This window comes from Ovis aries, chromosome 8 (assembly GCF_016772045.2).
Source record: "Ovis aries strain OAR_USU_Benz2616 breed Rambouillet chromosome 8, ARS-UI_Ramb_v3.0, whole genome shotgun sequence".
NCBI lineage: Eukaryota > Metazoa > Chordata > Mammalia > Artiodactyla > Bovidae > Ovis > Ovis aries.
Genome location: NC_056061.1, coordinates 36,549,246 through 36,561,852, shown reverse-complemented (window position 1 = coordinate 36,561,852; position 12,607 = coordinate 36,549,246). Strand labels below are relative to the sequence as shown.

Here is a 12,607-nt window from a genome sequence, read left to right as displayed (position 1 = left end):
TTTCCATTTTTCAAATTTGTGAGAAGAAATATCTCCTACCACCACGGTAACAGTGTCCTTCGATTGCTTGAAAGTTAATACTATTCAAGTTTAAAAGGCATTTCAAGGAATAGGAACAAACATATATCCTGTACTAGAAGAATAAACTAAAATTCTAGAGCTTTGAGAAAATATTCAGAAAGATTACTATCTTTTGTTATAAAATAATTTCCACGGTGGAGGGGCCAACTGTTTTAAGTCTTTCTTTAGGATATAGCTGGGCCTAAGAAATGTTCTTCCATTTAATTAAAAAAACAAAACAAAACCACAAACTCAAAGCTCTAAAGCCTTTAGCAAACCACAGGTTGGGTTTGATATATTCACTTTTGAACAAACAGGGTGCACTGTTTGTGCAATGGGTGGTGAAAAGGTAGACTTCGGAGTCAGACTAACTCAAATCACAGCTCCACTTACTACACGGGAGTCTCTGGGAAAATTTATTCTTTTTTCTCAGTTTTCTTATTTGTAAAATAGGGATGAGAATCTTTAAAAGACAGAATAGTGGCATTCTGTCAAATGAGATAATTAAAGTGAGAACCTCTCTTCAAAAGGCAAACAAATTTTAGGGTAGCTACGATCAGCCAAATACTATATTAAAAAATATAACGGAGAAAAGGACAATGTTCCTTGAAAACATGTACTTATTAATAAATCTCTGTGGAATCCACCCTTGTTTAAAAAAATAATAACAAGTAGGTCAGGTTAAAAATCAAGGATAATAAAAATATCCAAAAAAAGGTCCAATAAAATGATTAGGGTTTTCCAAGTCTACCTAACTGTAGGAAAACTCTACATTTCTCTCCTTTTTTTTTAAATTTCAGCTTAGTGTTCTGTGATTACATGTTTGGTGGTGTGGCCTTAAATAAATATCATTTGAAAATGTCTCTACATAAACTATTTCTATATGCTTTAGACTATTTAATGCTATATTTGAATTACTTATGCATACATGTCACACCAAGAGGTAACAATAGTACAAACCTACATCATAAGTTGTGACCACTGAATAAGTAATAGAGAGCAATGAAAACAATGCCTGGCTCAAGTAAACTCTTGATAAATACTGAATATTATTATCACAATGAAACAATAAACTTGTATGATTTAGAATAGCAATGACTCTCAGAATGGAGAGCTATGAAATAACCAGAAATCCACAAGGTGGCTCTCAAGGCTTGGCTTTTAAACACAATAGAGCTGCTCTGTGTTTCCAAAGAAAATGAAACAAGACTTATGAACGCTGACCTTACTTTTCAAAGACTCTCATAAATTTATAATTAATAGATAACTGGAAGAATACAAAGCTGCATAATAAGTGGTATGTAATAGAAAATTTTATAAAGAGAAAAAAATGGATAAATTTTGTAGTTACAGTGACAGAGAATCTGACATTCAAAACAACCTGTATCAGATTATCACAGATAGAATTTAAAAGATCAATATAAAATGGTAAAATTTACAGCACAATCCTAATAACCAAATACATCTTATTAAGCTAGTAAGTATGAAGGTACAGAGCATATGTAGCAGCTGCTCAGCAACTATCAGTTCAATCTTATGCATACAAAATATTTTGAAGTTCCCACCATTTTATGCATACAGTTTCTTTTTAATTAAAAATTTATTTGTATAGCTTTAAATCAAGGCAAAATTTTCTGCAAATGGGATAAAGGGCATTTTCGGTTTTGTGAGCCATAAATCTCAATAGAAAGTACTCAATTCTCCCCCCATGTGTAAAGACATCCATAGAAGATAAAGGAAGGGCTCTGACTGTTTTTTAATTAAACTAATTACAAAAAACAAACTAATTACAAAAATTGCCACCTTTGGCCCTCAGGCTGTAGTCTGTCTACTCTATGGAAATCATCATTTGATATGAGTAAACAAAATCTTTGGTAAATCTTTGAATACTGCTGCTGCTGCTAAGTCGCTTCAGTCGTGTCTGACTCTGTGTGACCGCATAGACGGAAGCCCACCAGGCTCCCCCGTCCCTGGGATTCATGGGTTGCCATTTCCTTCTCCGATGCAGGAAAGTGAAAAGTGAAAGTGAAGTCACTCAGTCGTGTCTGACTCTGTGCGACCCCATGGACTGCAGCCCACCAGGCTCCTCCGTCCATGGAATTTCCCAGGCAAGAGTACTGGACTTTGAATACTATCCATACCCAAATAACCTATAGATGTGCTTCTCAAACTATCATGTGCAGAAATCCTCTAGAGATCAAGCAGAAATGCAGATTAGGAGGCAGTATATCATGGCAGGGGTGGGGGTGGGTAAGGCTTTGCCTTTGTAACAAGGACCCAGACTTTTCAGGCCCTTTGAGTATATACTGAATAGCAAGGCAGTTGTTCTGAATCTTTTGGGTCTCAAACTCGTACTCTCATAAAGAGCTTTTATGTTTATGTTATTTACAGGGAATTCCCTGGTGGCTCACATGGCAAAGAATCTGCCTGCAACGTGGGAGGCCAGGGTTTGATCCCTGGGTTGGGAAAATCCCTCGGAGATGGGAATGGCTACCCACTCCAGTATTCTTGCCTGGAAAAGCCCATGGACAGAGGAGACTGGTGGGCTACAGGCTATGGGGCTTCAAAGAGTCAGACACGACTCTTTCACTCCTCAATGTTATGTGGCAGCATGAATGGGAGGGGAGCTTGCGGATACATGTGTATGTATGGCGGAGTCCCTCTGCTGTCCACCTGAAACTACTGTACAGTGTTAATTGGTTACACTCAAATATAAAATAAAACGTTTTTTTAAAAAACAGCTTTTGTTTATGCTAATTACGTCTGTCCGTGCTGACCCTAAAAAAAACTTATCTTTAAAAGAAGAATCCATTAGACATTAACAGATTTTAGAATATTTAACTGTATTTTACACTTTAACTATATTTTAAAGAGAACTAAACATTACAATTATAATCACATAGAAAAAAGTGCTAACTGAACACATCAAGCACTGAGATCCTTTGAAAGTCAAGAAAAAAGTAAAATTATAACATGATATTTCTATAATTTAACTTATTGGAAATTAGAGACCATGGATCTTCCATATATAAAATATCTGGCACATTATGTATTTTAGTTCTTGTACTGTTTTGTCATTTGTTCCCTACCTGTTTTTCTGCATGTCCATATTCAGGTCCTTGAGTAGGTAAAAAGTAGGAAATATGGCCATTATTCTTGGCTCTCTCTATTAGAGACATAGCTGTTCTTACAGTGGCATTTCTAGCATGTACAAACACCATCACCTAAAATAAAGGAAAACAGTGGATTTAATATTCACATTCATTAAGAAATAGCTTAATATTGGTCTGGAAATCACAGTATATAAACAACTATTAACTTTTCAAAATAACCCTCTAGCTTATGAACATGTCAACATTTGCTTATTTTAGAACAAATTGCATTTGGATAAAGACAAGTTAAATAAAAGTCAATCCTATGGTTTTGTTTATCATTAATCCTAAAAATAGGCAGAAGTCAAAATGAAATTAATGGATTATATAAAATGTGAAATTTAATGTATGCATTTTTCTTCTGATGATGTGATTCATTAGCACAATCATATATTACGGGTATAAAAAACATACTAGAGCCTTATTGTCCCTAGTCAATAAAACTGCCAGTATCATTAAGATGTTTAAGGAAACTGAAAACAATAAAGATCACTTTTCTTTGGATGAAACTGTGTCTAAGAACAACCATTTAAATAGAGTTCAGGGGACTGCTGGAGAAGACAAAGCTTCTAGAGAGGTATTTGGAATTTTCTGTTGTGGCAGCCTTTCTACAAAGTAACAGTGGAAATCTGAATTAGGGGAAGTTGAGTGTCTGGATGCTTTGTCAAGAGGAAGAGGATAAAAGTCCTTTCAGGGATAGTAGTCAGGCAATGTGAAGGCAAAAAAGAGAGTAAAATCAGAGAGTGACTGGCAATCTGCATTTGCTGTCTATCAGGTCCTGCCTTCTCTTCTATGTGATGTTTCTTCTTTGGTCTCCACTCTCCTGTCCCCTTCCTTCACAGTTCAACCTCAGCCTTCTGAAAGAGCCATGACTAATTCCTAATTCTTGCCTCTCTTTCCAGTATCTCTCCATGTTTTCCTGTCAACAGTGTTTTCCCAGAAGCTGGAACTTTGGTGTTATCTCAGGCTACATATACAGAAGGATATGTAACAGACTGCTTTCAGTCAGAAAATTAATATGCTCATGGGAGTTGACCTGAGTAAGAGATCATTTTGACCTGCATACACTTTCAACAAAAGTGATAATGGGAAGGAGGTCTGGTATATGACCAGAAAGGAGACAGAATGATACAGATCTAGAGCTCATGCCATATAATTGACCATAGTAACCTTTGACTGTGTGGATCACAATAAACTGTGGAAAATTCTGAAATAGATGGGAATACCAGACCATTTGACTTGCCTCTCGAGAAACCTATATGCAGGGCAGGAAGCACAGTTAGAACTGGACATGGAACAACAGACTGGTTCCAAATAGGAAAAGGAGTACGTCAAGGCTGGATATTGTCACTCTACTTATTTAACTTTTATGCAGAATACATCATGGGAAACGTTGGGCTGGAAGAAGCACAAGCTGGAATCAAGATTGCCAGGAGAAATATCAATAACCTCAGATATGAAGATGACACCACCCTTATGGCGGAAAGCAAAGAAGAACTAAGGAGCCTCTTGATGAAAGTGAAAGAGTAGAGTGAAAAAGTTGGCTTAAAGCTCAACATTCAGAAAACGAAGATCATGGCATCTGGTCCCATTACTTCATGGCAAATAGATGAGGAAACAGTGGAAATAGTGTCAGACTTTATTTTTGGGGCTCCAAAATCACTGCAGATGGTGACTGCAGCCATGAAATTAAAAGATGCTTACTCCTTAGAAGGAAAGTTATGACCAAACTAGATAGCATGTTGAAAAGCAAAGACATCACTTTGCCAACAAAGGTCCGTCTAGTCAAGGCTATGGTTTTTCCAGTGGTCATGTATGGATGTGAGAGTTGGACTGTGAAGAAAACTGAGCGCCAAAGAATTGATGCATTTGAACTGTGGTGCTGGAGAAGACTCTTGAGAGTCCCTTGGACTGAAAGGAGATCCAACCAGTCCATTCTAAAGGAGATCAGTCCTGAGTATTCACTGGAAGGATTGATGTTGAGGCTGAAACTCCAGTACTTTGGCCACCTCATGCGAAGAGTTGACTCATTGGAAAAGACTCTGATGCTGGGAGGGACTAGGGGCAGGAGGAGAAGGGGACGACCGAGGATGAGATGGCTGGATGGCATCACCGACTTGGTGGACATGAGTTTGTGTGAACTCTGGGAGTTGGTGATGGACAGGGATGCCTGGCGTACTGGAACTCATGGGGTCGTAAAGAGTCGGACATGACTGAGTGACTGAATTGAACTGAACTGAACCTTATATTGGGTTGGCAAAAAAGTCTGTTCAGGTTTTTCTGTACCACTGAATGGCAAAGCTGAATGAACGTTTTGGCTAACTCAATGATTCAGTTCAGGGCAGAAGAACCAGAGATCAAATTGCCAACATCTGTTAGATCATCAAAAAAGCAAAAGAGATCCACAAAAACATCTACTTCTGCTTTATTGACTACACCAAAGCCTTTAACTGTGTGGATCACAACAAACTGTGGAAAATTCTGAGACAGATGGGAATCCCAGACCACCTGCCTTCTGAGAAATCTGTATGCAGGTCAAGAAGCAACAATTAGAGCTGGACATGGAACAGACAGGTTCCAAATCGGGAAAGGAGTACCTCAAGGCTGTATATTGTTACCCTGCTTATTTAATTTATATGCAGAGTACATAATGCGAAATGCCGGGCTGGATGAAGCTGGACTCAAGATTGCTAGGAGAAATATCAATATCCTCAGATATGCAGATGACTTCACCCTTATGGCAGAAAGTGAAGAAGAACTAAAGAGTCTCTAGATGAAAATCAAAGAGGAGAGTGAAAAAGTTGACTTAAAACTCAACATTCAGAAAAGTAAGATCATGGCATCCGGTCCCATCACTTCAAGGCAAATAGAGGGGGAAACAATGGAAACAGTGACAGATTTTATTTTGGGGGGCTCCAAAATCACTGCAGATGGTGACTGCAGCCATGAAACTAAAAGATGCTCGCTCCTTGGAAGAAATGCTATGACCAACCTAGATAGCATATTGAAAAGCAGAGACATTACTTTGCCAACAAAGGTCCATCTAGTCAAAGCTATGGTTTTTCCAGTAGTCATGTATGGATGTGAGAGTTGGACTATAAAGAAAGCTGAGAGCCGAAGAATTGATGCTTTTGAACTGTGGTGTTGAAGAAGACTCTTGAGAGTCCCTTGGACTGCAAGGAGATCCAACCAGTTCATCCTAAAGGACATCAGTCCTGAATGTTCATTAGAAGGACTGAGGCTGAAGCTGCAACTCCAATATTCTGGACACCTGATGCGAAGAGCTGACTCACTGGAAAAGACCCAGATGCTGGGAAAGATAGAAGGCAGGAGGACAAGTGGATGACAGAGGATGAGATGGTTGGATGGCATCACTGACTCGATGGACTTAAGTTTGAGCAAGCTCTGGGCGTTGGTGACGGACAGGGAAGCCTGGCATGCTGCAGTTGTGCTGCAGTCCATGGGGTTGCAAATAGTTGGACGTGACTGAGTGGCTGAACTGACTGACTGCACTTATTTTCTGATACTAACATGATTTGAAAAGAAGTATGATCATAAGCATATTTCTGAAGGGAATGATAATAAAATGTATTTCAGTAAGTTTCATGGATACTTAGAAAACCTTTTGATTACCTTATTTTCAACCACACCCACCAAAAAACAAACAAGCCAAAAAATAAATCCGCTTTTCACAGGCTTTCTAGCTTTCTAAGGAGTCAGCTTTACCGCAGAGGATGACAAAGATATGCTGACATTATGTTTATTATGATATTTTCATAATTCCTGACATAAATTGTTTAATACTAATTTAGATATAATATTCTGTTAACCATAATGCCGTGCTGAAGCTTCACCAATTTATTATCTGTCAAATTCCACCATCCTGTCTTCTCAAAGTTAAGGGCATTTCAACTATGAATTTCTTTTTAAAGGGTAATTAAGGCAGAATTTTTTCTTTTATATAAAAATATATTTGACCACGCACAAAATCTCAATTACCCCAACATTAAATTTTAAGAAAATCTCAATTAGAATGAAGTTATATTTTATTATTTTATTTACTTAAATTACTTGTATTTTATTAATTTGCTTAAACGTTTCTGGGCATGCAGTCACTACCAAGCTTTAAGAAAACTGCTGTGAAAAAGAGACAAAGTTCCTATCCTCATAGAGATGGGAATCTTGTGTGATGGATTAAATAAGCACAAAATATTTTTTTTTTACTTAATATATATTTATTGGCCATGTGTGTGTAAAATACTGTTGGGAGACATATGAAAATGGATAAGGCATGATCCCTTTTATACAATTTAAGGAGGGAGATAAAACTGGAAATAATTTAGGGAACTGATCCAAAAGACAGATGAAGTGTGGATAACAGCAATGTTAAACATGGAGCTAGTTGGTTTCCTTTATTCATCCTTGCCAAGATGTATACACACACCTACTGAGTGCCAAACAGTGGCCAAAGCACCAGGGAAACTATGAGAAACATGTCCAAGGCACCGAACTGGAGCACACACTGTTATGGCAAGATAGAATCACTAGGAATTGACTCTTCCTGGTTGTAGACGCTGGGTGCAGTCTGCATGGAAAAAGCTATGGTAGTCTACAGAGTATTTAGCCCTGGTGGTTTCAGTGTGTTAGCTTGAAGAAGTAGATTCTCTTTCAAAGTTTCTTACATGGAGGCCCAGGGGCCACTTCCGCAGAATTACTGCTGGGGCTTGTTAAAATAGATTTCTCAGTCCTTCCCTAAAACCGACTGAGTGAAAATATCAAGCAGTAGGGGCTAAAAACTGAATTTGAAATTAATACAATATTGTTAATCAACTAAACACAGATATAAAATCTGTCTTTCCTATAACCAAAATAAATAAATATATATATGTAGATAAAATAAATAAAATGCATTAAAATCTAAAAAAAAAACCTGAATTATTAACAACTATTGAGATCACCACTGTATTACTGTGTGAAAACAGTTAATGATCACCACCAACTTAGTTTTCTTTTTCTAAAGTAAAAGGAGTTCAAAAGGAAACATAAGTAAAATCACCACTACAAAGATTCCCTAATAACCTATCTTTATTTACCTATACATATGAAATATCAGATATTATTAAGATATTTTATATAATTAGTATTGCCTCAAGGTCATTTTCCAGATAGGCAAGAGTTTTAGAATACAACAAGATTTCTATTCTCCATAACTCAAATACCATATTATATAAATCCTGTTAAAATAACAGATATGGAAAACATAAGGGAAAATAAAATATGACCCTAAATCTTCATTAATTATTTCAGTCTGACTTGTCAACTTATCATTTTGCAAATTATTTTTTACTGCAGCCAAGAGAAATATCAGTTACAACTTAAAGTAGCAATTTCTTTTTATTAAAGAATACATCATGTCTTGTTCAGTAAAATAAACTCTTTTTCTTATTAAGAATTTTCTGTCTAGAGGCTTCAACAGAAGCCATTACAAGATTTTGGGTCTCTATAAACATACTGGATTTTATGGTTTGCTAATTTGGTTAATTAATTTAAATAGGCTCATATGAAAATGATAACTAACAGAGAGGACAGCACTGTTTCATTTGGCAGAAATAACTCCAAATTAATCTTAGAAACACTGCTGGTAACCAAATAGCAGTTAAATGGGCATGTGTCATTAAAATAAGATTTGAAGAGTAGATTCAAGTTAATAATGCTGATAAGTTTTAACTGTTTTCTTGAAATGCTTATGTTTTTAACTCAGGGTTTGTTAGGTTAATGGAATTAAAAATATTTTATATACTTATTTTTAGTTTAAAAAGCCATTTAATTTAAGAATGTACCAGGGAATCAGTTCTGGACTAGGAAAGAAAGCATGTGAATCTAAGTTCTGGTTCTGTTATTTGACTTGTTAAAGAAACTGTTCTTCAAATAAGATGCTGACTAAAATTAATGAAAAGTAAAAGTTCAGACAACAATCACTCACAGTACCAAAATGCTAAAGTAACTGATACTGTTTCAGTGTATTCAAAGGAAAGAAGGACATATTATCTTAAAAAGACAATTCTACTTTGCAGTTTGTTAAATAGCAGTGTGATTGAGAACAAATTATTTTATCTCTGATCCTCATTTCCTCTATGACATAGTTACCAGTGTCACAGGATTACTGTAAGGATTAAAGGATATCGTGTAAGTGAACCACTACATTTAATAAGACAACAGTGCTCAAATTTTAGAACCATCAAAATCACCTGGCAGGCTTGTTAAAAACACAAACCATCGCTCCTTCCCTCAATACCCTTTCTATAAGTTAAGTCTGAGGCAAGACAAGAATTTGCACTTCTAACAAGTTCAAGTGAAAGTGACAGTGAAGTCGCTCAGTCCTGTCTGACTCTGTGCGACCCCATGGACTGCAGCCCACCAGGCTCCCCTGCCCATGGGATTTTGCAGGCAAGAACACTGGAGTGGGTTGCCATTTCCTTCTCCAATGCATGAAAGTGAAAAGGAGATGCTAAAATTCTTTGTATAGGAACTTGGAGACCCTTAGTCAAAGCTGGTAAGTATTAACACCATGATAAAGGTAATAAACATTAACAAAATTAACTTGACCCCCAAAGACCAAAGGGTTAGATCAGTGGATGAGTAGTATAAATTGTCACCTATATAAACATTTATTCCTCCTCTACGCAAGTGCATGCGTATCTAACACCATGTGCTTGGTGCATGCATGCTCAGTAATGTCCAACTCTGAGGCCCCTTGGACTGTATAGCCTGCCAGGTTCCTCCGTCCATGGAATTTTCCAGGCCAGAATACTAGAGTGGGTTGCTATTTCCTCTTCCAGGAGATTTTCCCAACCCAGGGATTGAACCTGTGTCTCTAGCACTGGCAGGCGGATTCTTTACTGCTAAGTCACCTGGGAATCCCCATCTTACACCACAGAAAATAATTAAAAAGAACACTTCAACAACCTTGTAAGGGTGTTGTGCCAGATGAACTAGGAATAAAAAAAGATTAACAAAAATATTTAAGCCTGAGATTATCTTAGAACAGGAGGAAGGCCAAAGATCGACTGTAAAATCTTGAATGAAACTCTCTTCCCTAGACATTTCCACTAAGAAGGAAGATTAAGAATAGACGTAACTGAAAAAGATACAACAACATGGCAGAGAGATGTCTAATAGGAGATGCTGCTGAGAAATAACATTCTCTAATATATGGTATTGGCTATTGCAGTGATTAAAGAATACGGCTTGAGGGTGAGGAAGTTTATGTCGTGGTGTTCATGTTATGACTCTAACCACCATAGCCATTTATTTGTTTTGCTCTCAATTCTTCCTAACACTCTTAACCCAGGATCCTTAAGAGAAACAAGCCCCAATGATCTAAACAGTGATTCTAAAAATGTGTCCCCAGACCAAGACCAACAGTATCCTCTGGAAACTTGTTAAAATTACCAATTAAGAGTATCACCTCACATCTGAGCCAAAAACAAGGAGGATGGGACCAAGCAATCTGGTTTTATAAGTCATCAATAAGTTGAATGTTAAAATTTGAGACTTCAGGGAAATGGCAGCCATTGGAGGTAAAAACAAAAACAAAAACAAACCCCTAAACCTGTCCTCTGTGCATTTAAAATGATTCTGTAAGTACTATCGTTAGGAGAATGGAGAAAGTAGCCAAATCATTTTCTATGATGTATAGTTTGAATGAGGAGTGCCACTGCAGATAGATTTCAGATTTATATACCACAAGGGCAGGCAGGCAGGCAACAAAATCATTTTTATTGCTGTGATTATATTAACTTATCTGTGATATCAAGTAAATGGAACTTAAGAAGGCTTCATTCTGATTGCTGTGAATCAGTTTTCATTTTAGTCCTGCCAATACTGACCAGTTGAAGACACTGGTCATCTGAAGATCTTTTTCACATCCATACTAAGTTTCCTCATTTATTTTTTCATTTGCAATAGTATTCCTTTACTTAGAAATACCATAATTTATTTAACCAATCCTTGTTGTATTTACGTTGTTTCTAATCTTTTCTTATTTAAAGTAATGCTGTAATAAACAACTCTATATACAAGTAATTTCATATGTTTGCAGATATTTTCCTAGAAGCCAAATTGTTGGGTCAAGTATACATGACAACTGAACTATGTCTCTATTTTGAATATTGTCTATTTTACTATTGTGCATTTTTGCTTATTACTTTTTAGGTGCTCTTACAATATAGAAGATAGTATGCTTTGTCTTTTTTTTCTACATTGCAAATATTTTGTTCTAGTCTATGCTCTATCTTTTGATTGTTTATGATATCTTATTTAGTATGGAAATGGTTATATTTTTCTTTAAATCTGTCAGGATTTTTCTCTATGACTACTGGGAAATTCATAGGCAATAACGTGAAAATAGTCATCAACACACAAAAAGGTACGGGACTTCATTAGTACAGCGTGGTTCTCGAAATCCAATGAGGGGCACAAGAAGAACTGGATTTTGTTCCTGTACACACACACACACACGCACAGATCTGCAAAGATATCTACAGAGATATCCATAATACAGTGCTATGTAAAAAAATTAAATTGAAAAACAATTTTCATAGCATTATTTGGAGTATATTATAAAGGGTGTGTGTGTGTGTGTGTGTGTGTGTGTGTGCATGTTTAAAAAGAGACATATGAATGGACACCCACCAAATTAACTAACTCACAAATGAAAATACGATGGGGGTATAAAAAGATAATGTTTTCTCTGTATATATACATTACTTTTCTTGCCCACTGAAACAAGCGTTAAGTTTTATAAACATATAAATTATATTGAAAAGGAGCAATGATCAATAATAGGTTGTAAAGGTATATTTATAATATACTACTGTACTACATTTGATGTGATTATTTTATTGGTAAGGGATTTACAGCATCAAAGAAAAACTTACAGAACACATATTTAACAATGAACTTTTAGAAGGGTAGTGGTTGTACTTTTGATCAAAAAGTTTTAGTTTACCTGGAAATGCTTTAGGAATAAAAGAGAGGCATGCTTTAGCAGAAGAAAATAAATAGTACTTCCTAGGAAAGTATAATATACAGAGGTCAAAGGCACAGAGAAGACAACAAATCCATATGGATTTGGTGAATACGGGCTCTAGGTAGAAATGGACATTAGACAGATGAGAAATAATAGTTGGAAAGGTAAAACATAACTACATTATGACTGTATACAATGAAAAATTCATTCAAGATTCAGAAAAAAATGATAAACCATGGAAAACAGTTCAGTTCAGTTCAACCGCTCAGTCATGTCCGACTCTTTGCGACCCCATGAACCGCAGCACAACAGGCCTCCCTGTCCATCGCCAACTCCTGGAGCATATCCAAACTCATGTCCATTG

General features: G+C 36.4%; 1 protein-coding gene across 1 annotated transcript in view; it reads right to left on the bottom strand.

Moving 5' to 3' along the window:
• The window catches only part of ASCC3 (activating signal cointegrator 1 complex subunit 3), a 341,266-nt gene that overhangs the window by 148,415 nt on the left and 180,244 nt on the right, over positions 1 to 12,607 (bottom strand). The window contains exon 14 of the mRNA XM_027972421.2: positions 3,150 to 3,284. Coding sequence (XP_027828222.1) covers positions 3,150 to 3,284 — 135 coding nt within the window. The remainder of the gene's footprint in view (positions 1 to 3,149; positions 3,285 to 12,607) is intronic.